Source organism: Narcine bancroftii, chromosome 5, assembly GCF_036971445.1.
Source record: "Narcine bancroftii isolate sNarBan1 chromosome 5, sNarBan1.hap1, whole genome shotgun sequence".
Classification (NCBI taxonomy): domain Eukaryota; kingdom Metazoa; phylum Chordata; class Chondrichthyes; order Torpediniformes; family Narcinidae; genus Narcine; species Narcine bancroftii.
In genome coordinates this window covers 93,153,190-93,178,617 of record NC_091473.1, presented here as the reverse complement: position 1 = coordinate 93,178,617, position 25,428 = coordinate 93,153,190, and the positions used below count along the sequence as shown (strand labels likewise).

General features: G+C 37.2%; 1 protein-coding gene across 14 annotated transcripts in view; it reads right to left on the bottom strand.

The window, feature by feature from the left end:
• Window positions 1-25,428, bottom strand: part of LOC138763717 (3',5'-cyclic-AMP phosphodiesterase 4B-like) — a 687,345-nt gene that overhangs the window by 154,533 nt on the left and 507,384 nt on the right. For 13 of the 14 annotated variants that reach the window (XM_069938355.1, XM_069938353.1, XM_069938364.1 and 10 more), the window contains one exon: window positions 2,818-3,012. In XM_069938355.1, the coding sequence (XP_069794456.1) occupies window positions 2,818-3,012 (195 nt within the window). Of the gene's footprint in view, window positions 1-2,817; window positions 3,013-23,924; window positions 24,054-25,428 lie in introns of those variants that run through there. The other variant, XM_069938367.1, reaches the window with a different exon arrangement.

The following is a 25,428-nucleotide window of genomic DNA, read 5'->3' as shown; positions in this document are numbered from 1 at the left end:
TCCGTGAAGCCAAGCCAAAGAAAGAAAGAAAGAAGAAAAGAGAATTCGTAAAACCAGTGGAAGAAAAGAATGACTGCTAAATAAATGAATGCAGTTATTGAAGAAAGGGATTTAGCCTTATACAGCTGAAAGAGGACATTCATTTATTTGAAAGAGAACAAGTCATTGTTTAATGATTACAAGACAAGTGACTTTGGAAAGTAGTCGAGGTACATTCTTGAAGACTCAAGAACAATGCACAACGAAAGGAATGTAAGAAGCATGGTGAAAAAATTCAAACATCTCGAGTATACTACAGAGGTACCAAAGCATTGAATAACTTTTTACTCAGTCAAGTTCCTAACATCTGAGAAGGTAATGGGAAAATTACTTTCCTATTGAAAGAATTAAATGCAAAGACAGAATCTAATGCAAAACTTCAAGATAAATTGTCAGAAAATAAACTGGATCCAGAATTACAGGAAAAGACAATAGGTGCCAGAGTTGTTAATGAGTTTGGGAAACCAATGCCATTTGAGTCCTACCTTTTCTTTAACCAACTGCAGAAGAAAAAGAAGAAAAAGACCCATCTTGTGCCCTCAAGAAAGTGAGTACCTTGGAAATTAATAATTGTGTTCAAACATTGGATAGGGGCAGAGCAAAGTGGATTAAGACTAAAAATGGCTTTATGAACAGATCAATTACCAAAATCTGTATTTTACAAAAAACAGAAAGCTTTAATAATTGACTTTCACTTTCTTTTGAATTTACCCAATGTATTACTATGTTTAATAATTACCTTTACAAAGAAAAAAATCATTTTTAAATATGATAATTAGCGGCCCATATTGTTAAGGGTTAAAATGAATTGTAAATTGCAAGCAGCTATAATATTGTTTACAAGTTCCATAAATATGTCTCCATCGTAACAGCCTTTAAGCCAAGGTCTTATTCTGTATGTTTGAGATAAACAATTTAGTTTTTGAGTTTTCTTTTATACTGGATAGAACCAGAGCAAAATATAGAAGCCCAGATAATTTCTTTGACTAAAATATTGTGACTATTTCCCTCTATAATTGTTTGGGCAGAATGCAGACATTATTCTTTTGATCATTCTTTTGAAAGTATTAATGTATTAATATTTTATTATCAATTTTATTAACTGTTTTAAATATAGTTTAATTGTTTTAATAGTTCTAATAAACAGTGAAATACTCACTGCCAAGTTAGAATGGACTATTCATTTTAACAAGTCAAACAATGACATCTCCATTCTGCCCAAGTGATTATAAAGGGAAATGGTTACAATAGCTAGCTGAACTAAAATTAACAATTTTATACTACTAATCCAATGTCTCTTTTTGTAATTGTTTGCTTGCATCTTTAGCTGAAATCATTTCAGTGTTAAAATGGTTCCACTACCTGCTAACTGTTTGGTGAACAGCAGAGATGTGCAAAAGCCAGTAGATGGGAAGCTAATACAGTGTGCTTGCAAATCTCTTACTCGTTCATTCATGGGTTCTGGTCAGTATCAATGGATTATGAATGAACCATTAATTTTATTGCAGGTTATTTATTGTTAATCTTTTCTCAATACTGCATCCTAGAGTCCCCATTTCCTTGCATATAAAGGATACATCAGCATAATCTCTGGTTTGATTTTTTTGTAATTACTTGCTGATCAAAGATGGGTGAAAGAAGACAGGTGTATCCTTACTGATCTTAATTTCTGCTAATAAAGGAAAAGATAAGCTAATTAACTAGAAACCCATGCCCATTATATATTATCATTTGGATACAAGTCAAAACTGGAACAAATAAAGTGGTGACAATTCTGCAGTCCATCCCCGATAAGTAATTTGACATTCACTTGGTAGCTTTGCAAAGGAATGGATGTTGAGACAAAATACATATTAGTTGCTTGAGTCTTTGAAAGGATACTTCACCCTGAATTAATGGTTTCAGAATTATGTTTGAATATATAAAGAATCATTCAATACAAGCTTTTTAACTCATTATTTTTTACTTAAAAGTCCTTCTGCTTAAAAACATATAAAAGCAATAAGTCAAAAGAAAACTACCGTATGACAGGTTGGTGAGGGAAGTCAAAGAATTGCAGAATGAGAGTTGCTGCTGTACAACAATTGTCCAAACATAGAAGGAAACTTCAGGATAAATTCCTGCTGCCAAGTAAGGTTTTCTCAAATTAAATTTCACACCCAGGTAATGAACAGGTTATTTGGACATTCTATTTAATTACAGTTCACTTTCGTTCCCATATTTTCAGAATTCGTTTCTGGATAAGTGTGCACTGAGTCCTTAACCTAGATAAAAGTGGCACCATTTACTCCATAATAGGTGTTAGATCTATGTATGTGTTTGTTTATGTACTTGGTGTAGCAGGTGATGAAGTTAGCTATGTGACCCATGTTATCACCTGGGCATTTCTTTTACAAAAATAATTGAAAATAGGTGAGAAGATTGTTATTTACTGTCATTAGAATACAAGTTTCTGTTCAATTTGAAAAATTATTATTCAAGCAAGATTTAATTTCAATTCATTTAATCCCACAATTCCTACCCTTTTGATAGTGTGAGACGAGATGAGTTTTAATAGGTGAGAGTAATTTTTGGAATAAAGTTTGCTACTCAGTCAATAATTAAATGGCTTGGAAACTTCAAACTAGAAAGTTTTGATTTACACCAATAACAAAGTTATTGCATTAGACATGCAACCAATTCTGATGCATTATCTTTACTATTTGGTTGTGTTTCAAACAAGTCTCAGATCTCAAATTTTCACGATATTAACATGCTAAGATGTTACAACTTACTTACATTTCACTTGCAATTGAAGAATTCCTGGACATAGATTTTGGTGACAATTCATAATCACTGTCTGAGCGATAGAGAAAGGATTCCCGTCGCTGACTATGGCTTGGAAAATTAGTGTGCAATACAAGTCCAGATCCAGGACTGGCTTGAGGATCCAATGGACTCCGGCCTGGAGAGGGACCATTCTCCACATCAAAACTATTAGAAAATGCACACACAAATAAAGTTTCATTGACACATACTTATTTATAAGAGTTTAAAATTATCTAACATATTATTATGCTGAATTTTTGTTCTTTTGCTTGAACCAAAAGTCACTTAACTGTTGCAGCTCAGTACATGGCTTGATTCTAAGCAAACAGAGCTTTGATATTGATGCTAAAAATAAAATGAGATATTTTCCTCTTTTTTTTTGTTTTCAAAATACAGATGACCCCCCTCACCCCCACCCAATGCCCCATGTCGATTTATGGAAATTCACCCTTACAGAATTCACAAATCAACACCCAGAAAATTTGAGATACAGAATAAAATTAGTTCCCAAGGAAGGTAAATAGAAAATAAAGTAAATAAAACAATACAATTTTTTCAATACGCATGTGCAGCTGATGTAACTTTGCATTATGGAAAATCATATCATGGTTTGTTTCTAGAATTGCAAACTGCCATAGGACAGCATGGTTGGCATGGCGGATAGCACACTGCTTTTACAGCGCCAGTGATCAGGACTGGACTAGGGTTCGAAGCGCGTGCTGTCCGTAAGGAGCTTGTACATTCTCCCCCTCGTCTGCGTGAATTTCCTCCTGGGGAAGTTTTCTCCCACTGTTAAAATATGTACTAGGGGTGTAGGTTAATGGAGTGTAAATTGGGCGGCACAGACTCAAGGGCCAAAATGGCCTGTTACTGTGCTGTATGTCTAAAACAAACTTAAAAAAAATTAACATGGTCTGTACAAAATGTTTAAGAGATCATTAAATTAATGTCAGATCTCTCTAAATATTCTCAATGTATCCTAAAGTCAAATACCTCAGATTGTCTGAATTTTTGAGATGTTGGGAAATTTATTTCCATTTTATTAGATCTGAAAGTTTTTTGAATTAACTAGATTGTTTTAAAAGCAGAGAGTAAAAAAGCCAAAACATCCAGATTCTAACAGTTCCATGCAGTTGACCTTGTAATTAATAGCATAGATTTTGATCTATAATTAAATGTCTACAAAAGCTACTATTAAATCAATATTTTAAATGCAAGATTTGTGGAGTTATTGAGATCAGTTATTCAATATAACAAATTTGGAGATATAAGTAGACTCAAGTTGGTAAACAATTCAAAAGTTCAATACTAATTAAGATGTAGAACAACATGTCAGGTGAGACTTTTACAAAATCAAAAAAGGAATTGAAAGCTTGAAGGACAACTGAATAAAAAGCAGAAAGAAATAGAAATGTGAAGGAAATAGAGGAAATAAAATTCATTAAACTCCATCAGAGAGAAGCATTATAATACTGTGGAATACAAAAGGTTAAGGAAAAAAAAAACTAAAAGCGTGTCCTGCTTGGAATCAAGAGCAATATATTTAGAAAAATAAAATAATATCTCAATCAAATGAACAAAAAGTGGAACAGAAACATGGAGGCTTAGAAATTCACTCAGTCTATGAATATTAATATGACACAGAGTGTGGAGCAATTGTAAGTTTTCAGATTGAGTTGCATCACAGTGACCATTCAAACTGGCATTGCTCCTTGTGAATCAGCTACTTGCCATATCAGAAACAAATTGACAGCATAATTCTCTCAGAATGGCATTTCTGAGAACTGCTGATGAACATGACTAATTATTGGGCTGTTAACACTCAACCTGATTGCTACAGGACTGCTTCTTCTGTAGCCTAGCTATTAAAAGGGGGATCACGGCATCTTCCAATCACTCACCAACTCATTTCCCCAACTTTCCACAGCGTTATGATCTTTACCAGCTTATATCCACCAAATCCACCCCCCCCAAAAAAAAACCTGGTCCATATTAACCAATCATCTAACCAGCACTTTCTCACTGCTATCAGTCATCATGGCCCCAAATTCAAATTCTATCTCAAATCGTCTGAGATGTACCCATTCACAAAGAGAATCCCACCCTCACAGCTCCTTTGACTCACCAAATCCTTTACAAAATAATTACATATTCAGAATCACTTATTCTGTTCATCTCCAAAAACTCACAGGTTGAACTAACCCTCTAAATACTCCCACACCACCGACAAGAAATTTTGAGCAGATGTAGTCCCTCGATATTTAATATGATCGTTGATGATCTGTGCTGGCCTCAACTCATCTTCTGTGCCATATCACCCCACCTTTCTACTTCTTCATCTATGAACTATTTATTTACCTCTACATTAAATACTTCAAATGATCTACCTTCTACCACATGTCAAGGCAGAGAATTCCAGAAGTTGTAAAACATGAAAGTCTGCAGACACTGTGACTGAAGTAAAAACACAATGCTGGAGATTGCCTTGAGCCCTTCATCAAGGTAATGTATCTTTATCTTTGCTATAAAAAATAAAACTGTTTGATCTACTGAGTTTCTCTAGCATTGCATTTGTAATTCCAGAGATTCGCCACTTTCTATGGGAAGAAACTTCTATGCACCTCAATTATAAAAGACTGGCCTCATATCTTGCCGTATTGAGTCTTTCTTGTCAATATTTTTTTAGCTTCCTATATGTTTGAACAATGTCAACCCTCATTCTTATAAATTCCAAAGAAAAAAAGCCAAACTACCTAGCTTCTCTTTGTGGCACAATATTCTCATGCAAGCATTTAACCTGGTGAATCTCCTTTGAACTGAAAATTACGTTACAGTACAAACCCCTCAGCCCATATATATCTACTCCACATCAATCAAATCAATTTCTCACTACAGCCCATAACTTTCCATTTATCTTACATCCAAGTGCCTATTTTATCACCATCAATCATTATCCCTGGCAATGCATTCCAGGCACCCATCACTCTCTGTGTAAAAAGTCTACCTCTGATGTCTCCTCTAAACTTTCACTCACCAATGCTGCCCTGGGGGAAAAAAATTGCCTCCCATCCTCCATTTCTCCAAAGAGAGAAGCCCTAATTCATTCAACATTTCATCATAAGATATGTTCTCCAATCGAGGCAGTTCCTGATATGCCTCCTCGGCATCCTCTCTAAAGCTTCCAAATCTTTTCTATATTGAGGCAACCAGAACAGAACTCAATACTCTAAGGGTAATCTTTTCATTACTTTTTTTTATGCTGTGGACAGATTACTGGCATGCACTGTTCATCCCAATGCTCCCTTCTGAAACACAGTCCTGACCCATCCCCATGTCTTTCCTACATCACAACCCCTTGACTGGGCACAGCAGTTTGATGACTACAGTACTGTTGACTTGTTAGATGGAGACGGATCAATGTACCTTTATAGATACTGGGGAAACTCTAAGCTACAAAAGCAATATATTGTGTATGATGTTGTTTGTAATTCAGGTCAAAACCACATTCTCTCATTTAAATTTAGCTGAAAGAAGTTACTGAAATTAATATTTAGAAAAGAATCTGATTCTTTTTCCAAAAATAGACTTTATTCACAAATGGAAAAATCTATTCCCACCCTTAGTTTCATATCTGTACATTTCTATCATTGTACATTGTTACATTCATTTCTATTTACACTATTACCACCACTGTGCCACCTTGTCATTACTCCTCCCTCACTGTTGTTTGAGGGGTTTCTCCATGATCTCAGCACCTCAATGTCAAGTAATGAAAGGATCTAGACTATGGTCCTTCCCCATAGCACTCTCATGTTGGCTGTGCCAAGCCTCAGAATGCCCATGAATGTGGAATGTGTCAGTCGGCAGCATTCCTGCGCCAACATTTCCGATACCTGGAAGACCAATAGGTTTCGGGCAGACCAAAGTGTGTCCTTCACTGAGTTGATGGTCTTCCAGCAGTTCTGAATGTGTACTTCCATGGGAACAAACCATAAATTAGAGAGTCTCCATCCTGCTGTTGCTGGGAATGAACTGTGACAAGGACCCTTGGATCCTTCTCCACACAGTGCAAAGAGGCAGGTGACCGTCTCCGTTGTAGCCATCTCGTGGACAACATGTGATGTTCTAATTGGGCAAGAAAGATCTGACCAGGAGAGCTCCCCTCACTACAAGCCAGGTCAAGTCCTGGTGCTTGTTTGTGAGTATTGGTGATGAGGCATCCCATCTGATGAACTGGACAGTCTGCTCAGGGGACCACCCCACTGTGTCCATAGAGTCTTCATCTTACAATATCTGTAGAAGATTCTGTGCTGACCACTGCCTGATGGCCTTGTGTTCAAAGGTGTTTGTCTGGAAAAACATTTCCACAAATGACTACGTCATTGCATGGTAAAGGGGCCAGGTCCATCCTTCGCAACACCTGGGGTTGAATCTAGTGCTGTCAGTAAAGAGAGAGGAACAGGTATACAATTTTTGAGTATAGATTTGCAATGACAAAAATATCACTGATAGTCATTGTTGTGCACTTCTGAAGTGTGAACAATTGCAAAACATTTTCTAACAGATTCCAAGAGCAATAACTTCCATCTGGAAGTTAAGCATGCAAGTTATGCATGAATATCTACACAGAGTGAAAGAACCTATCTCCTTCTGCTTAGCATAGTTCTTGTCTCAAGCACTAAGGACTAAAGGTTGAAAGTCAGTAATTGATTTAGCCATTTTCTGTTGCATCTGGCATGATTATTTAAAAAGCATTTGTTCTCTTTTACTGAAACAAGGTACCATTCCAGGAATGTAAGTGATTTTCCTATTCTTTCCTCATTGCCACTTTTAGCCCTAGCCCTTGTGTCCTGTCCCCTACCCTAAGCACCAGCAGGAGAAATTCAATATCGTCAAGATTGAGATTTTTTCAATCTTAAAATAAAGGAACAAAAACTAGTTATTTCAATAAAAGGGTTTAACGTTGCATGGATCAATTCAATTAAATGTTTTTGAGGTATTACAAGGAATTATTGATGTAGTTTTATCAACTTTTTTATATTAGCTTTTTTGTGTTCGTTCATACAAATGAATTATTATGTAATTGTCAATTTTGTATTTATGCTTACATGCTAATAAAACATTTTTAAAATATTTTTTCAATCAGCTCTTCATGCACCTTCCATTTCTTCTCTTACTCCATCAGATTAAATAGGTAAAGTTTTACCTTTTCCAAGTCCCCAGATCAATTTCTTTTTGATCTTTCCAAGTTCATATTGTCAGTGAGAACCATCTCCCCCTCCCTTGACACTATTACAGTCTTCTCTGTTAAAAGACCACAGTCTGTCTGGGTCTGTCAGTTTAGCCCACTCCTGTTCATGCTCCTGACCCACAACTGCATTGTCAGATCCAGCTCCAACAGTGTCATCAAGCAGATGACACATCACTGGTTGACCTCATCAGCAACAATGATCAGTTGCATTACAGAGAAGAGATGGAAAATCTCATGAAATGGTGTGAGAGCAACAATCAGAGTCTCAACATGGACAAGACAAAGGAGATGATCGTGGACTTCAGGAGAACCAGGAATAACAACTCTGTAGTTGAGAGAGTGGAGAGCACCAAGTTCTTTGGAGTTTACTTAATTACTGTAGTAACCTATCGTGAACACACATCTCCTCGCTTGACAGGAAGGGACAACAGTGATTGCACTTCCTGAGAAGACTGAAGCTCCAGCCACCATTATGTCAACCTTCTGCAGGAACTCTATCAAGAGCATTCTGGCCAACTACATCACAGTGTGGTATGGTTGCTGCAAAGAAATGGATTGGAAGTGAATCCACAAGAAAGACAAAGACGATCACTGAAGTCTACCTTACACCCAGCCCCACGCCCCCCAACACCAATGACATGATCTACCAGGATTGTTGTCTGAAAAGGGTGTGTAAAATCATTGAGGACCTCTACCATCCTGCACACAGCATCTTTCAGCTGCTCCCATTGGGAAAGTGATACAGGAGTGTCAGAGCCAGCACCACCAGGCTGAGGAACAACTTTTTCACAAGGGCAAGTGAGAATGCTGAACGACCAAAGGAACTGCTCACACTAACCATCCAAGACTCTCATATTCATGAAACAAGGTTTATTTATTTATTTTTATATATGAATACTTGTCCTGCAGATGTATTGTTTGTCTATATGTGTGTTATGTCTAGTTATCTGTCTGCATGTTTTACACTGAGGACCGGAGAATGCTGTTTTGTTGGGTTGTACTTGAGCAATCAGATGACAATAAACTTGAGTTGACTGACTTGGCCTTGCTAGTTTCTATCTTAGCTGCGGCCCCCCCTCCCCTTCCTCTAATCTGCAGACATTGTCCTTCTCCACACAAAACTAACTCATCAGACTTTCCAAACCTTTATTCCATTTCCAATCTCCCTTTCCTTTCCAGCTCTTGAAATGTTATTGCTGTTTCTCTCTCCACAAATGCTGCCTGATCTGCATTTTTTATACCAGTTTTCCAGTATGCAATGTACAAAAAGAGTTTAATTTTGTTTGATAATGCTCTTTGAGGTGACTGGGCTATTTTACCTTTCTAAAAGTCTGTATTAGTACAAGTTGTTGGTGAATTGTAAAACATTACAGCAAAGAAAACAGGCCCCTTCTGCCCTTCTGTGCCAAACCATTATCTTGCCTAGTCCCACTGATCTGTACCCAGTCCCTAGCCCTCCATACCTCTTCCATCCATGTACCTGTCCAAATTCTTCTTAAATGTTAAAACTGAGCCCCCATTCATCACCTCAGCTGGAAGCTTGATCCACACCCTCACCCCTCTCTGTGTGAAGAAGTTCCCCCTCATGTTCCCCCTGAACTTTTCCCCTTTCATTCTTAACCCATTGCAGTAAACTATGTATAGATTAGATGGCTGACCCCTCCTCTTGGCTCTGTCCCTATTGGTCCTGATGTAAACCATTTTCCCACCTTATCTGAAGACTATTGTAGATACCAGCCATTGGTTGTAAGCTCATAAAAAAGTTTGTGCTCCACACAAGTCTCCGAGTACTACTGATCACGTTACACCATGTCCTCTGGTTTGGATCTCACCCACCCTCAGTGGAATCATGACCAGTAGAATTAGCCGTTTAGGTTTAGGTTTATTTCCCATGAAACATCTTGTCAATTCCACACTTTTGCTTTCTTTAGATTCTTGAGCTTCTGCAATTTTTAAAACTGATTTTGTTTTCAAATAACTTACCAACTCTACTTCAACAATGTTTTACACCTACCATTGCTAGGTACTGACATATTTTTGACCCTGTTATTATTTTTGGAAATATCTGCAATTTATTTTTTTACATTTTATTTGTCATTTTAAGTATGTTTAACAATCAACAGCCAGACAAAGTACAAAATGTCAAGAAAACCCATCCCTCCACCCCCATGCAAGTCCAATTAAACAGAAAAAAACTAAAAGAAAAATCCTATCATCAGTACATACAGTAAAACACACAGACACGTGATATTACCACAGTCTTTACAAATATCTGCTGGCTAGTTAGAAACAATTGTAATCCTATGGTGGCATTGGTGAGTCCTAGATTAGGCTGCCAGATTTTTAGGAAGGTGTTATATCTCTTCCAAAGACTCTTTGAGGTCTTTTCAAGAGCAATGCAGCTGTTCATTTCTGAAGACCACCTATAAATGAGGAGAAGGGAGTCAGATTTCCATGTCACTGCTATATATTTACTGGCCATACAATGCAATTTCTCTGAATTTAATTTGGAAATTAGTTAGTGATCTACCAATACTCATAAAGTTCTCTAGTAGACAAAGCTCTGGGTCTACTGGGAAGATGACTCCTGTGATATTAGTTAGGGTGTCACAAAGGGTCTCATCTTCATGCAGAGCAAGGTAGAATGTAAGACGGAACCAATCTCTTTCTTTCATGCAGTTGGATAACCATGTTGAGGAACTTTGGGGGGCATCCGAGGCACTCTAGTATTTGCCAAAGCCCTTTCCTACTCACGGTGTCGAAGGCTTTGGTGAGGTCAACAAAGGTGATGTAGAGTCCTTTGTTTTGTTCTCTGCACTTTTCTTGGAGCTGTCTGAGGGCAAAGACCATGTCAGTAGTTCCTCTGTTTGCGCGAAAGCCGCACTGTGATTCTGGGAGAACATTTTCGGCAACACTAGGTATTATTCTATTTAGGAGAATCCTAGCAAAAATTTTGCCTGCAATGGAGAGCAGCGTGATTCCCCTGTAGTTTGAGCAGTCTGATTTCTCGACTTTGTTTTTGTACAGGGTGATGATGATGGCATCACAAAAGTCCTGAGGCAGCTTTCCTTGGTCCCAGCAGAGCTTGAAAAACTCATGCAGTTTAGCATGCAGAGTTTTGCCGCCAGCCTTCCAGACCTCTGGGGGGATTTCATCCATACCTGCTGCTTTGCCACTTTTCAGTTGTTCAATTGCCTTATATGTCTCTTCCTGGGTGAGGACCTCATCCAGCTCCAGCCTTAAGGGCTGTGGAGGGAGCTGGAGCAGGGCGGATTCTTGGACTGAGCGGTTGGCACTGAAAAGAGATTGGAAGTGTTCTGACCATCGGTTGAGGATGGAGATCTTGTCGCTGAGGAGGACTTTGCCGTCTGAGCTGCACAGCGGGCTTTGGACTTGGGGTGAGGGGCCGTACACAGCCTTTAGAGCCTCGTAAAAACCCCTGAAGTTGCCAATGTCCGCGCTAAGCTGGGTTCGTTTGGCGAGGCTAGTCCACCACTCATTTTGGATCTCCCGGAGTTTGCGCTGAAGATGGCTGCATGCGCGATGGAAGGCTCATTTCTTCTCTGGCCAGGACGGCTTTGCAAGGTGAGCCTGGTGGGCAGCTCGCTTCTTTGCCAGCAGCTCTTGGATTTCCTGGTTGTTTTTGTCGAACCAGTCCTTGTTTTTCCTGGAGGAGAAGCCCAGTACCTCTTCAGTGGATTGCAGAATGGCAGTCTTCAGCTGATCCCAGAGGGTTTCAGGGGACGAATCCGTGAGGTGGATTGCATCCTCGAGCTTTGCTTTGAGGTTTGACTGGAAGTTTCCTCTCACTTCGTCTGACTGCAAGTTTCCAACATTGAACCTCTTTCTGGGGGCTTTACTGTTCCTGGACATTGGCTTGAAGTGAAGGTTGAGCTTGCAGCGAACCAGCCAGTGGTCAGTGTGGCATTCCACGCTGGGCATGACCCTGGTGTGGAGCACATCTCGTTTGTCTCTTTCTCGCACCAGGACGTAGTCCAGGAGGTGCCAGTGTTTGGATCGGGGATGCATCCAGGTAGTCTTCAGGCTGTCTCTCTGCTGGAAAAGGGTGTAAGTAATGACAAGCCGCTGTTCTGCGCAGAGTTCCAACAGGAGGCGCCCGTTGTCGTTGCACTTGCCGACACCATGCTTGCCCAGGATTCCTGGATAGGTTTCTGAGTCTTTGCCGACGTGAGTGTTGAAATCGCCAAGGATGACAACCTTGTTGGCTGTAAGGGTGCGTTGAATGAGGTTGCGCAGATCAGTGTAGAACTTGTCCTTTTCTGCTGGTTCCGCCTGGAGGGTTGGAGCATAGACACCGATGAGGGTGATGCGACACTTGTTTTGAAGGGGGAGTCGCACACCTAAAACACATCTTTGATAACTTGGGTTTATATTGGAGTAATTTCTGTGGGGTGAGGTACAGCTGATGGGAGAAAATTATAGTGAACCAGACTATACCTGGCATTGATAGTGGGCAGCAAATTTCCTTGACATAGATCTCACCTGAGTTGTTCATCAATTGTTATGTCTAAATCTGACTCCCATCTCACTCTAGATTTATGCAAACCTGGCTTTGGGCCCTTGTTCATCAATAAAAAGAACATTCTAGAAATAAATTTATATACCTTGCCTTCATGAAGTAGTTTCTCCACTTCAGTGAGTCCCAGTAAAGTCATTTAAGGGCCCAAGTTGGCCTTAAGGAAGGATTTTAACTGAACATAACAAAAGAAGGTCTTGTTGGGCAAGTCATATTTCTTCAACTGTTCAAATGCCATAAAAAGTCCTTTTTCATAGCAATACTCCAGATGTTGTATCACATTATGATGCCAAGTTTCCAGAATTTTGTTGTTCAAATTCATGGATACAAGTTCATTTTGTCTTAAAGATGTTCTCATTTGCAATACCCTTTTCAGTCCATGGGTCTCACACCATATTATAACCAAGTGTTTTAAAATAGGGTTGTCAGTCTGGTTGTATAATCTAGAATTCCATTTATAAATATATTTCCAATTTTTTTATCTTCTTTTGCCATTTCACCAATCAGTTAAAACAGTCTGTCAACATTTACCCCAACTTGTCCTTCATAAAAGATTTCTGTGTTCTTTACCCACACTTTATATTTGGCACAGTTGTTAGCACCACTGCCGTTCACCTTCATGTGCCTGAAATCTAACCTGAAAGGTGTGGTCTGAGGAACTTGCCTGCTATTGCTGAGTGTTTTCTGCTGGGTTCACTGGCTTCTTACCACAGCCTTGGAGGTTAAATGACTATTGTAAATTACTCCTTAATGTAGATAAGTGACAAAAGAATGAAAAGGGAGATCAAATTCAAACACACTGCGGGGCTACATGGAAATAAGGAAGGAATGGATTGCTCCATGAAAATTGGCACTGATTTGAATGACAAAACAGCTTCTTTCTGTGTTATAAGTAAATAATCAACTTCTGATTGCTTAACATATTCAGCCAAACAAGGTTAAGAGGGGTTGTTAGGTTGGAGCACTGAACCTTAAAATATTTGTATTTGCATCATAATCTACCTACTCTGCAGTAATACTATAAATATGCTTTGGCACCATATATACCAATTTGCGTCAATGAAAGACATGCAGTGGTCAACAATGGATGCTACTAATTTTCAGTTTCCAGAAGGGGCAATAAGTAAAAGCCACAATTTCATGGAACTGGTAAAAGAAGCAGAAAATGATCAAAGTTATTTTAGCATGGTGAGTGAAATATTATGATCTGGTATGCATTTTCTGAAAGAAATGTGAAAACAAATTTCAAAATAGCTTTCAAAATAGTTTGTTTCTATTGCCTAGCTCCAGAGTCCTGGGTTGTAAGCTACCCTTTGGTGCTATCTATATGGAATTTGCACATTCTCCCTGTGCCTTTATTGGTTTTCCCTGAATGTTTTGGTTTCCTCCCACATGTGAAAAAATGTGCAGGTTAGCAAGGCATTTGAATAATGTAAATAGTACCTCATGTATGTGGGTAGGTAGTGAATTATGTGGTGAAGATGTTGCAACCTTTTGTTTTTAGTGAGTGTGACTTTGGCGGTTGGTTCAGGGTGCAAAACACTGACAGATTTCATAACAACATTTTTACAGGCAGCCTGGCACCCTTGAGTTCAAACCATAAACCAAGTCAATGCTCTCAACTAAGAACCAGAACAATGGATTGTTTACCCAAGGAAAGGCATCTGGTGAAAGAGGAGTCATATTTTTAAGTCAAGTTTTTGGAAAAGTGAAACAGAAACCAAATTGAGATTTAATCAGCAAGTCATCTAAATACACTGAAGTGAAGTCTTTGTGTGAAATAGCCACTTCTGCTGTTTCTCCTTGGAAGGGAAAAGAGTGTTCCACCATGACCATTGTAATGGTCATTTTGATTGTCCTATATCTAGGTAAAAGAAGCAGGAGAATTGCTTCATTTGGATCATGACCATTCCAATCGTTATTTTGTCTGACCTTTGCCTGGGTTTTTGGAAGCATTGTGGAAGTCATACGTTTTGTTTCCCCTACGCAAGGAAGAGGAGAGTTGTGACAATCATTATATAAAAGAACATTTGTTTGGAAGCATCTGACAAGGATTCATGAGTTTTGAGCAGTCTGATCACTCAGAGTCTCATCTACTTCATAATTACGTCTGAACACAAGTTTAAAGGTTTTAAGTTTCAACACAGGATTTCTAAGGCTGAACTTTGGGAATTAACTTTCAAGAATTGTGCCTAAGCTGTAATGGTTTGGATAATACACACACACACACACACACACACACACACACACACACACACACACACTTGTGCATATTTGGGGTCAAGTTTAGATTTAAGTAAGATGTTGTATTATTAGTAATTATTAATAAAAATATTGTTTTAAAAAATCTGTCTAGCTGAATTTCTATTGCTGCTAGTTTGTGACATAACAAAGAGAAAAATGAGATTAGTATAGTCTAGCTCCATGTAGATGTGACAGCTGACAGCATCATTCTGTGCTGTCATGACTTGTGCTGTATGGTGCTCCAGAATCTTACACCTAACATTATCTATCATTCAAATACTGCCACTTCATTGTCAGAATTTAGCCAGAACATAAAGATTTTTAAATTAATTTACGTCTTAATTGAGGCTTATGACAAATAGTGACAAGTAAAACTGGTCAATTTATCCCCCCTCCCCCCCCATACACCACATAACTAAATTTGGCAAAGGACAAAAATAGCATTCTTGTCACAATTCCAACCAATGTAACTATAGTTATTAAACCCTGTGGGGTAGGTGGTGAGCTTCTGACAAAACTTTCTCCTTTTTTTCTTCTCTCTTTACTGTCACATGTCCCTTTTCTCTTTTTTCTAATCTAGTTTTCCCTTTGCTGCTTTTTTTTTGGGAGTGTTACTGATTAATTTTCTTTTACTTATCATGTTTGACTTTAGAAACTATAAATAAAATTTTCAAAAAAATGTAACTGTGGTTATAACATAGTCTTTCTGATCAATTTCTAATGTGGGAGCCAGACCTTTTATTCATGACAAACTGTGTACTATTTTTGCAGAAACTATGTCATATTTATGAACATAATTTAAGCAATAGTTTCATGGAAAGAAAATTTCTTTTATACAGAGCCAACATAAAAGATGTGGATGTCAGAAATTCTTCAGCGATTTTCACAATAAGATTACAAAGAAGTTATATGAACAGTTAATTCACACTAGAAAATTTCCAAATCCTTTATACCAAGGTTTTGACAGGAAGTTGCAAAAGACCTTGGCAAAAATTCTACCTTGGCGTTCCATCTAATAACATGGTTACTCTTAGAAGTGCTGTTGCTCATGTAGGCAACTGGATGGATCAGTTGCAAATTATTTTATGCTGCTTGATCCAAAGTCCATTTCAGTCTGATAAAATGAAATTATCTTTGGCACCAGTAAGATCCCTTCATAAAATGACAGCTCAAAAGAGATGATTACTAGGTGATTAATATATAGATTTATAGGAACATAGGTAATGCACGGCTAAAGTGAAAAACACTTTTCAGAATACATCACAAGTACTTCCTAAGCCAAATAATTTCCAACAAAACAAATAAAACCTACATTCCTTGACTGGAAAATAAACTGAGGTGAATCATTCATATGAGGGAAAGAACTGAGTTAAAGAATCATTGCTTGGTTAACTTCAGGTAAGGTATATAAATCGAGAATAAAGATTTACAGTTGGAATTGCCAGAAAATGACACAAGAAGTCTGGGTCAAATAAACAGGTGGATAATTTTTAGAAAAATAACTTCTTCAGAATGACAAATCATCAGTTCCAGAGAAGGGTCACCAATCTGAAAGATTCACAACTTCTCTCTTCACAATTGTTGCTTTAATGTTCTGAAGCTGTCTTACATTTTGTGTTTTTATTTCAGAATTCAGCTGTTCAATTTTATTTTTGACTGAATTATTTTCTCGGCTCGATGTTAAATTTTTAGGCTGGTGCTTTCATATCATCAACCTGCTGACTGTCTCTGGGCATGAAGTTAAGAGTAGTCAGCCAAGCTTTCAGTTGCCATTTGTTCCAGAAGGAGCACACAATATGCGATTTACAAAGAACTTGAAGTACTGCAGCAATGATTCAAATTTTAAAGGCGGACACCATAACTAAGGTTATCTAAATTAGGATCACCTATAATGGAATAATTTTCAAAATTTCTTGACAACACAAAAGTAGGCTTTGTCAACAGCAGCTTTTAGCCTCTCTTCTGGAACCAGTCATAGATTAGTTTCCAAGAGGCCAAATGAAGCGGTTTGACAATGACAATCTCCAATCACTCAGCTGGAACAAACAGGTTACAGTCTTCCATCTCTTTGCTGGAACTAGACGATGATTATTAATGGCCATCACCCAAAAGAGTAAACATGCACAAAGACCCTGATTGAATGTGATTTGTACAATATGTATGCTGTTTCGGAGTAGGGAATGAGCCACTTAACAATTAATTGTACTTAGTTCTGCTTAGATAAATAAATAGAACATGGGAATGACCACACCTATAGAAACACCTGTTAGTCCTAATAGCCCTTAGTCACATTTCGTATTACACAAAAGGGAATTCAAGATCATAAATCTGTTTTTATCCAAATTAAATTAATACCTACTAATTTAAAAAGAAGAAATCTTTTGACATTCTATACATCTGGCAGTATGCAGGCAGATGTAGAGTAAAAAAACAGAAAATTATTTCAGAATCAGAATATATTGTCATGAACAAGTCACAAAATTCATTGATTTACAGTAGCATCACAGTTCAAACATTCTATTAACAAGACAATAAAATCTTATTAGTACTAACAAAGGAACAGCAATGGAAAATTCACCACACAATGGTAAATTCTAAATAATAGTTTTTATTAAATTAATAATAACATAACATTTCTTACTTATCTCTAAACTTCATTCTATCTTAAACCCCACTATGTGCAAATGTGTGGGTAAGAGAGAGAGAGATTGATTAAATATCAAACTATTATAGTTTAAGCACGATTCTGTAGAAGTCAATTTCAAAGTCCAGTTTCAAATCTTGTTGAACTTTAAGATCTTTTTAAATGCAGTTCAGAAGTAATTACGAATCACTTTTAAACATTATGTCTTCAGATCTCGTTAAAACTCACAACTTTCTTTTGTAGAGTTGTTTTCAAAGCAATGTTCCTTCATACAAGCGATTTCACAAGAGTTATAGAGCCTGTTTTCCATGGTTATTTCTTTCTTAAACAAGAGGGTCCTTTTATCAAGTTCTCGAGGCTACCCTCTTTTCTTAGAGGCAGTTGGAGTGGCTATTTCTTTTAAACTACCACTTTTGGTGTTTTTCCTTTTAGAGAACATAGGCAACCTTCCTTCTTTTAAAGGAATTGATGGCTGCTTTTTAAATCCTGTTGATACAGGATGGCCTTCTCTTCAACTGACCCCCTTGGTCTCTGATTTTGATACTATATTTCTTGCAAATCTCTCATGTCATATGGTATGACATCATAACAGCCTTTGATATTCTTCTTTTAACATCTTCATGCTAAAAAGCATAATTTAATCTTTGTATTCCCAAACTTAAAATCAAAGTAATTGTCTCTGTTTGATGTTTCTCTCCTGTTTCTGAGTTGTCTGGAATGGACCAGCAAATGCTTCTCAGTATCTCAAGAACCATCATAAAATCTTTCATCACTGCTTCAACTGTAGTCACAACAGATGACGTCAGCTGCCACCTTGAAAGAATCTCCCTCTCTGTATTTTTAAAATACAAATGTGTCTTTGTGCCTCTGAAACCAATCCCACAAAATATCCTTCTTCTGACAAATAAATATGAAATCCAGTGTTATGTTAAATGAAAGATTAATCCTAGCAAATTCATCACAATTCATATATACTGTCTTACAAAAATAAATACAAATAATGCATGAAAAGTCAAAGTGAGGCAGTGTCTTTGGTTCACGGATCATTCAGGAATCTGATGGCAGTGGGGTAGAAGCTGCCCTCGTGCTGCTGAATGCTCAGCTTTAGGCTCCTGGACCTTTTTCCCTATGTAGCAGAGTGAAGAGGGCATGGCATGGGTGGTGAGGATCCTTAAGGGTAGAGGCTGATATCTTAAGGCACCACCCTCTTGTAGATGTCCTCAATGGAGTGGTTTGATTCCTGTTATGTCACAGGCTGAGTAAACAACCCTCTGGAGTTTTTTCTTGACTGGAGTGTTGGTACCTCTGTACCAGGCATTGATGCAACCAGCCAGAATGCTCTCTACAGTATCCCTGTAGAAGTTTGGGTCTTCACTGACATACCAGATCTCCTCAAACACCTCACAAGGTATAGCCACTGCTGAATCCTCTTCAGGATTGCATCAACATTGAGGCTCTAGGACCGATCCTTAAAGATGTTGACACCTAGACTGCACCAATAGACTAGTTATCCAGACTAGGTGAAAAAACACAAAAACTGGTGTATACAATTTTCTTAAGACACCCTTTGGAATTATTCCCAACTGAATAATGTAAGGATCAACAATACAAAATCAAAATCCTAGAAAATGTGAAAAGATAACTAACCACTCTTTTTTATTTATTTAGTAATGGAGATTAGCCAGTACACAAGAAAAATTCAACCACTCCGGATTATGAAGAGCCATGGGATCCATTGTACTATTTGATGAAACTTAACATCTCATTTCCACGTTAACTAAAAATCTTATGATGAGAATGTAACTTGTATGCCAAGCCCCACACGCATCTGAGAGTGTACTTGCACTGGAGATCCATCAGGAACAGAATTAACACAGCTGCTGGTCATTTATACATATTAGACATGTGAATACCTCATTCGAACTGATGTTTTGGGAATGTAAATCCTGTTTCAGAATTTATCGACATAATGAAAATTGGCAATAGAGTACAATATTGAGAGAAGGTTGTATTGTATTGTGTGATGAGCCACATTGATATTCTGTACATTTCATTTTACACAAAACATGCCACATAAGTTTTTCATTTTGAAAAAAGCAACATTTTCTTCTTAGCAGACCAACATTAGCATATAGAACAACACCAACAAAACTAATATTCATCTCAATGTTTCTCACATGACCTTTGTTGGGTAAGTAGGCTTCATTAATATTTGAAAAAATAAGTGTCTGTACCCCACATTCAATAAATATCAAAGTCATTCAACAAGAAAACTGCAGATCTCAAACTTTTAAATACCACCACATCAAAAAAATCAGAGAGTAAATACCAGTAATTCAACATCTGCACTTGCTTGGCTTATCTTTGTCCTTGCTGATCCAAAGACAAGTAATCGACAGGAAAATCATTCATTCAGAAACCTTCTTAACAGCAATAACTAGATTGCTTGAACTAAAATTTCTGACATCAGTTGAAAAGGACCAGCATCCTTATAGCTCAAGTTCACAATTCTCTTTATTTTACCATGATTTCCTTCATCTAGGTACTCATTTTTTTTTCTGATTTCTTTATAAAACTCAGCACACATGGCAACATGTAGAAAGACTGAAGGGACAGAAACCTGGCTTTCTCATTATATTAGATTGAAGCCTTAATAATTTGCCTTTTGAATTTGCACTTGGATTCTGTCACATTTTCTTGGAAGCACTATAAAAAAAGGTCGATGGCACAAAAAAAGTAGCAAGTGATGGTTGGTTGAGGAAATTATTAAATGGCTTGGCAACTCTTGAGAATGGAAAAATCTGACCATGATATTGTACCCTTGTTTTACTCCACCTCACAGATGATTAGACATGATGGATTAATTTTCTTTGTTCAATGTGTCTCTTTTTTGTCATCTAGTTCTGCCAGCCTGCCCACATTTGATTCCATTCTTGTGTAACCTCACTAACAAGAACCAGGTGAATGGGTGGTTGAAATTTCTAAAGTATTAATTACTACTAATTTCATCGGTCCTGAAAAAGTTTTTTTCGTAAATATCCACCTGCCTGCATTTTACAGTCCTGGTGAAGAGCCCAAGGACATCAGCAAGAAGTGGCTGAAATACTTTGTTTCGGGGCCCCAGCTTTAATAACAGCAATGTTCCAGAGTCCTTAAGACAGGAAATCTCCCTCAACATGCTTCTTAATAACCCCTGCATAGCCCTCCTTGAAATTTAAATTCCACTCATATCCAACTCAAAACTGTTGATGGACTATCTATCCCTGTCCTACTATTTAATAAGATCTACTCTTATTATAGACATACAAACACTTAGGTCCCATGGGATTTGTACACCCAATGACACCCTACCTGCAATTATTTCAGGCAAAATACAAGATTCTATCGTTACACATTTTGAACACATACTGCTGACAACAGAAGTAATCTCTAGCTTGTTCTGAGATATTGTATCATTGGTAATCTCAGTAAATTAGGTACAATCAACTACAAATTCCTTTCTTTATTGCTAAATCAATGACCAACAAACAAAGAAATGGTAAAATTGGTTCCAGCCAAACTGAATAATGTAATTGTTTGTTTCCTAATAAATTTACACACATTTGGTGGCTAAATGAAAAATTATTACCAACTGTGGAAATGTAACTCAAGCAAACAACCATAAATGATTTGAGTAGCTAATAAGAACTTTACAGATAAATGTCTAGTGGGCAGAAAAGTATAATTATTTCAAAAATATCTCATTATAGATATTGTAAAAAAAAATGTGCATGGTATTATCCAGAGAAAAAAATCTCAGGGCACTTCACAAAAACATTAATAAAAGTATCAGCTCAAACCTTATGAAATATTAGAGCAGATGATCAAAGCAAATTAGCTTTTAAAGGAGGAAGGATAGTCTTTTTTTTGAGGGGTGGTGGTGAAACGTAATGTTAAGGTAGTTGCCAGCAAAGCTATGATACGAAGATGGCTACTGCATAAACATGGGTCTGATCCAAATCCCACAAACCATTATAAGTAATTTATTAAAATACCCAATTTAATGAGTTTCCTATAAATTGATAACTTCTGCCAAGTTCAAAGACAAAAGCAAAATTAGAGTTAGAAATGGGTCTTATAAAATACTTAGAGAGTACAGAGAAAGCAAGAAAACAATGGAACAAACTAGAGAGGTGGAAAAATAGATTACATGGTCATAAAAACACTCAATGAAGGTAAACACTGATATAACACAAGTAGAAAGAGGAATAGAAAAAATGGAACACTATTCCTTTTATGTTTTGACTTGAGCAGGAGCAGTGAATTTTCAACCATGAATTGTTTATAATTAGATATCGGACAAGTTCTGCCTTCAGGTCTTATCAATTGATCATTTTGGCTTGACATGATTTGACATCCTTCATCATAATTTACTAAAGGATTTATATTAACAGGTTAATATCAAACCTGCCATTTTGGAATATAAATTATTGGCAGTTCACAGGAAAATCAAAATGAAGTTTATATTTCAATAAATTTTAAAATCCAAAATTTAAATTTATTCTTGACTTTACAACATTACATTGAACCTAAAGAGTCCAAAATTGCAGCTCATCCAAAACATGAGCAAAGAGCTGTATTTCTTTATCCATTCCATTTCATTGATTTAAAATATAAACCTTGAAGCAGAATCAATGGTTTCATATCTTTGACTACTTTAATAATGTCCCTTTTGAATTACTATTTCATTATCTCTAATCATTATCTAAAGGAGGAAAAACCCAACACCCAACCCCAACCAACCATTTTTCCCCTGCAGCCGCTGCAACGGTGTCTGCCTGTCCCGCATCGGACTTGTCAGCCACAAACGAGCCTGCAGCTGACGTGGACTTTTACCCCCTCCATAAATCTTCGTCCGCGAAGCCAAGCCAAAGAATCAGTACAGTTATCCCATCCACTTATTTTCCAACCCTTTCTCATTATTTTACAATCCTAAATATTTAGTTGGCCATTTTATATTTTTATGTAGCCATTTTTCAGTTACAGTATTTCAACTGCATCTGGTTCCATACAAGATATTTTTGCCTCCAGTTTCTTGTGTTCTTTGTGCTACAGGCATATTAACTTGTTTCAATTGTTCTTTTTATTTTCAAGTCTTATTCAGACTTCTGCAATATAATAGCACTTGTGTTAAATTTTTAAATCTTATTTCTTACCAAAGTTTGATATTTCACCCTGTCTTTTAATTCAAGGGCCTAATGATAATTCCTCTTATTTTTCATATCTTGACCGAGAGAATTTTGCTACCAAAAGTCTTCTGACTTTTCATTGGTTTAAATTCATTTTTATCATTTCCACTGGATAATAATTTCACTTTAGTTTAATCCTATCCCAAAAATGCACTTGCTTGTCCCTAAATCAATCCCAAAATGATAGCCCTACTTTTTACACAGGTTTTAGGGCCTAGATTAACATGCTTGAGGTTTTCTTTTTCAGCAAGTAGCTTCCCCAACAGCAAGTTGGAACTCTGTGCTCGGACTCCATAAAAGTCCAGCTGTGGAGCGCAGCTGGGAACTCACCATCTAGCATCCTTCAGGACGTCAGAGAGTCCCATGTTTCCTGCCACTTTTGGTAGGGGAAGCCAATAATACTCATTGAAATCCCTTCCTAGTTATGCTTGGCGATCAGGTGTTAACTCCATAATGAAACGTCTGTTGATCAGACTCATTTAGGGGTAAGTAATGAGAAAGTAAATTCTACAGTCACAACAGTCTTAGATCAATAAAGCTTTTATAGACATTATAAGTATCAAAAGGTATGGAATTTATACCATAGTGAGTTACTGAATGTAAAATATTTTTGTAAAGGGCTAAACATATAATTCAAATCCTTGTAATCCTATAAATGTTGAAGTTGTAGTTATACTGCCAAGGCAGTCCTTTAAATCATAAACACATAAATAAAGTAATCTTTCAAACATTGCCACATGGGATGTGGGTGAGGAAGTGTAATAAAATGAATGCAACTAAAATAGCACATAAACAATCCTTAAATTATCATGAAAAAACACTTAAGAGTACCTATATTTTAATTTTGTATCCATTGGTTTTGCAATTACACAGATATTAATATAGACAAAATTTGTAAAATGTCCTTGCCACTAATAAAAGTGCTTGCACATAAACAGTATTTATGTGAGAAGTACTTTACTGATGTTATAATTATATAACAAAAACACTGAACTAACTGATCCAAAGCCTTACTGCTGAAAATAGCATAAGCAAATATTTACACTAAATAAATGATGTAAAAACAAATGTATTCATGGTGGGTTTTAATTTTACAGAATCAGTTTTCCAAATGAAACAGCTGTACAAAACATAAAACAGTTTGTAACAAAATGGGCAGAGCAGTTTACAAACCTGATTTTAGCAGATAGGTGAGCTAGTTTAATATCTTCCTCACTGAAGGAGAAATGTATTTTATTGTGATGTTTTACAGGAAAGTCCCACAAAGAAGAATGGAGAATCATTGTCATATGTGGTATTAGTCCTACATTTCAGTCCTGTGTAATGTGACTATACTCCAATACATTCACATAAAAAGTTTCTTAGCAATCCTCTTTCTGTGAATCGAAAAGCTATCTGCATGTACAGAATCCTGAAATGGATTTTCTATTTTATTTGGAATGGACTGACAATCCCAAAGTAGAAAAATTGTTGGAGCTATTTCCTGACTAGTCAAATTAGCATTTTTATGATCAAAATAACCACAATATGTGTAGATTTTTCTAGGCTGTCAACATCATTTATAGTGCAAACATCCAAGCTTCTACCTTATTGCTTGTTGGACTGTGCACTTTGAGGAATTCCTCCAATAACAACTCTGATGCAAGTGATCTTGATTCCATTCCACAATGTATGATCCAGATGAATCTTGCCACCATGACAGCCCTACAAAAGGTTGTGGGAAGCCCATATGCCAAACAAAATCCAACAAGACCTCACAAAAGCTGGTATACACGTGGAAGTTCAACATCTAGATGAATTGAACTTTGGACACAAATTCTCACAAGGTCACAAGATATTGGAGCAGAAGTAGGCTTGATGGCGCATCAAATCTACTCTGCCATTCTAATCATGAGCTGATATATCCTCCCAATCTTCCCCATTTCCTGCCTTTCTCCTGTAACCCTTAATGCATCAAATACCTGTCAATCTCTACCTTAAGAACACTCAACAACCTCACTTCTACAGCTGACTGTGGCATCAAGCTCCACACACTAAAAACCTTCTGACTAAAGAAATTTTTCTGCATCTCTGTTTTATATTGATGCCCTTTTATCATGAAGTTATGCCCTCTTGTCCTAGAATCCCCTACTATGGAAAACATCCATGCCACATCTACTCTGTCTAGCCCTTTCAGGATTTGAAATATCTCTCTGAGGTCCCCCTTCATCCTTCTTTAGTCAGCACATCCATTCTTAAACAAGGTGCCCAAATCTGTACATAGTATTCCAAGTGAGGTCTCACCAGTGCTGTAGAGTCTCAAAATTACAACCCTGATCTTGTATGCTATTCCTCTAGAAATGAATGCCAACATTGCATTTACCTTCTTCATCATTGACTCAACCTGGAGGTCAACCTTTCGGGTATCCTGAACAAGGACCCAAGCCCCTTTGCACCTTCGAATTTTGAATTTTCTCCCCATCTAAATCATAGTCGGCCCATCTATTTCATCCATTCTTCAGCCATGACTCAGTAATGACCACAGCATCTTACCCTCCAATCTGTAACTGCACAGCAAGATTATCCACCTTGTTTCTAATGCACAGCAAGATCATCCACCTTGTTTCTAATGCTGCGAGCATTTATGTACAATACCTTCAGACCAAATTTTGAATGTACTGTGACTCTATTATCTCAC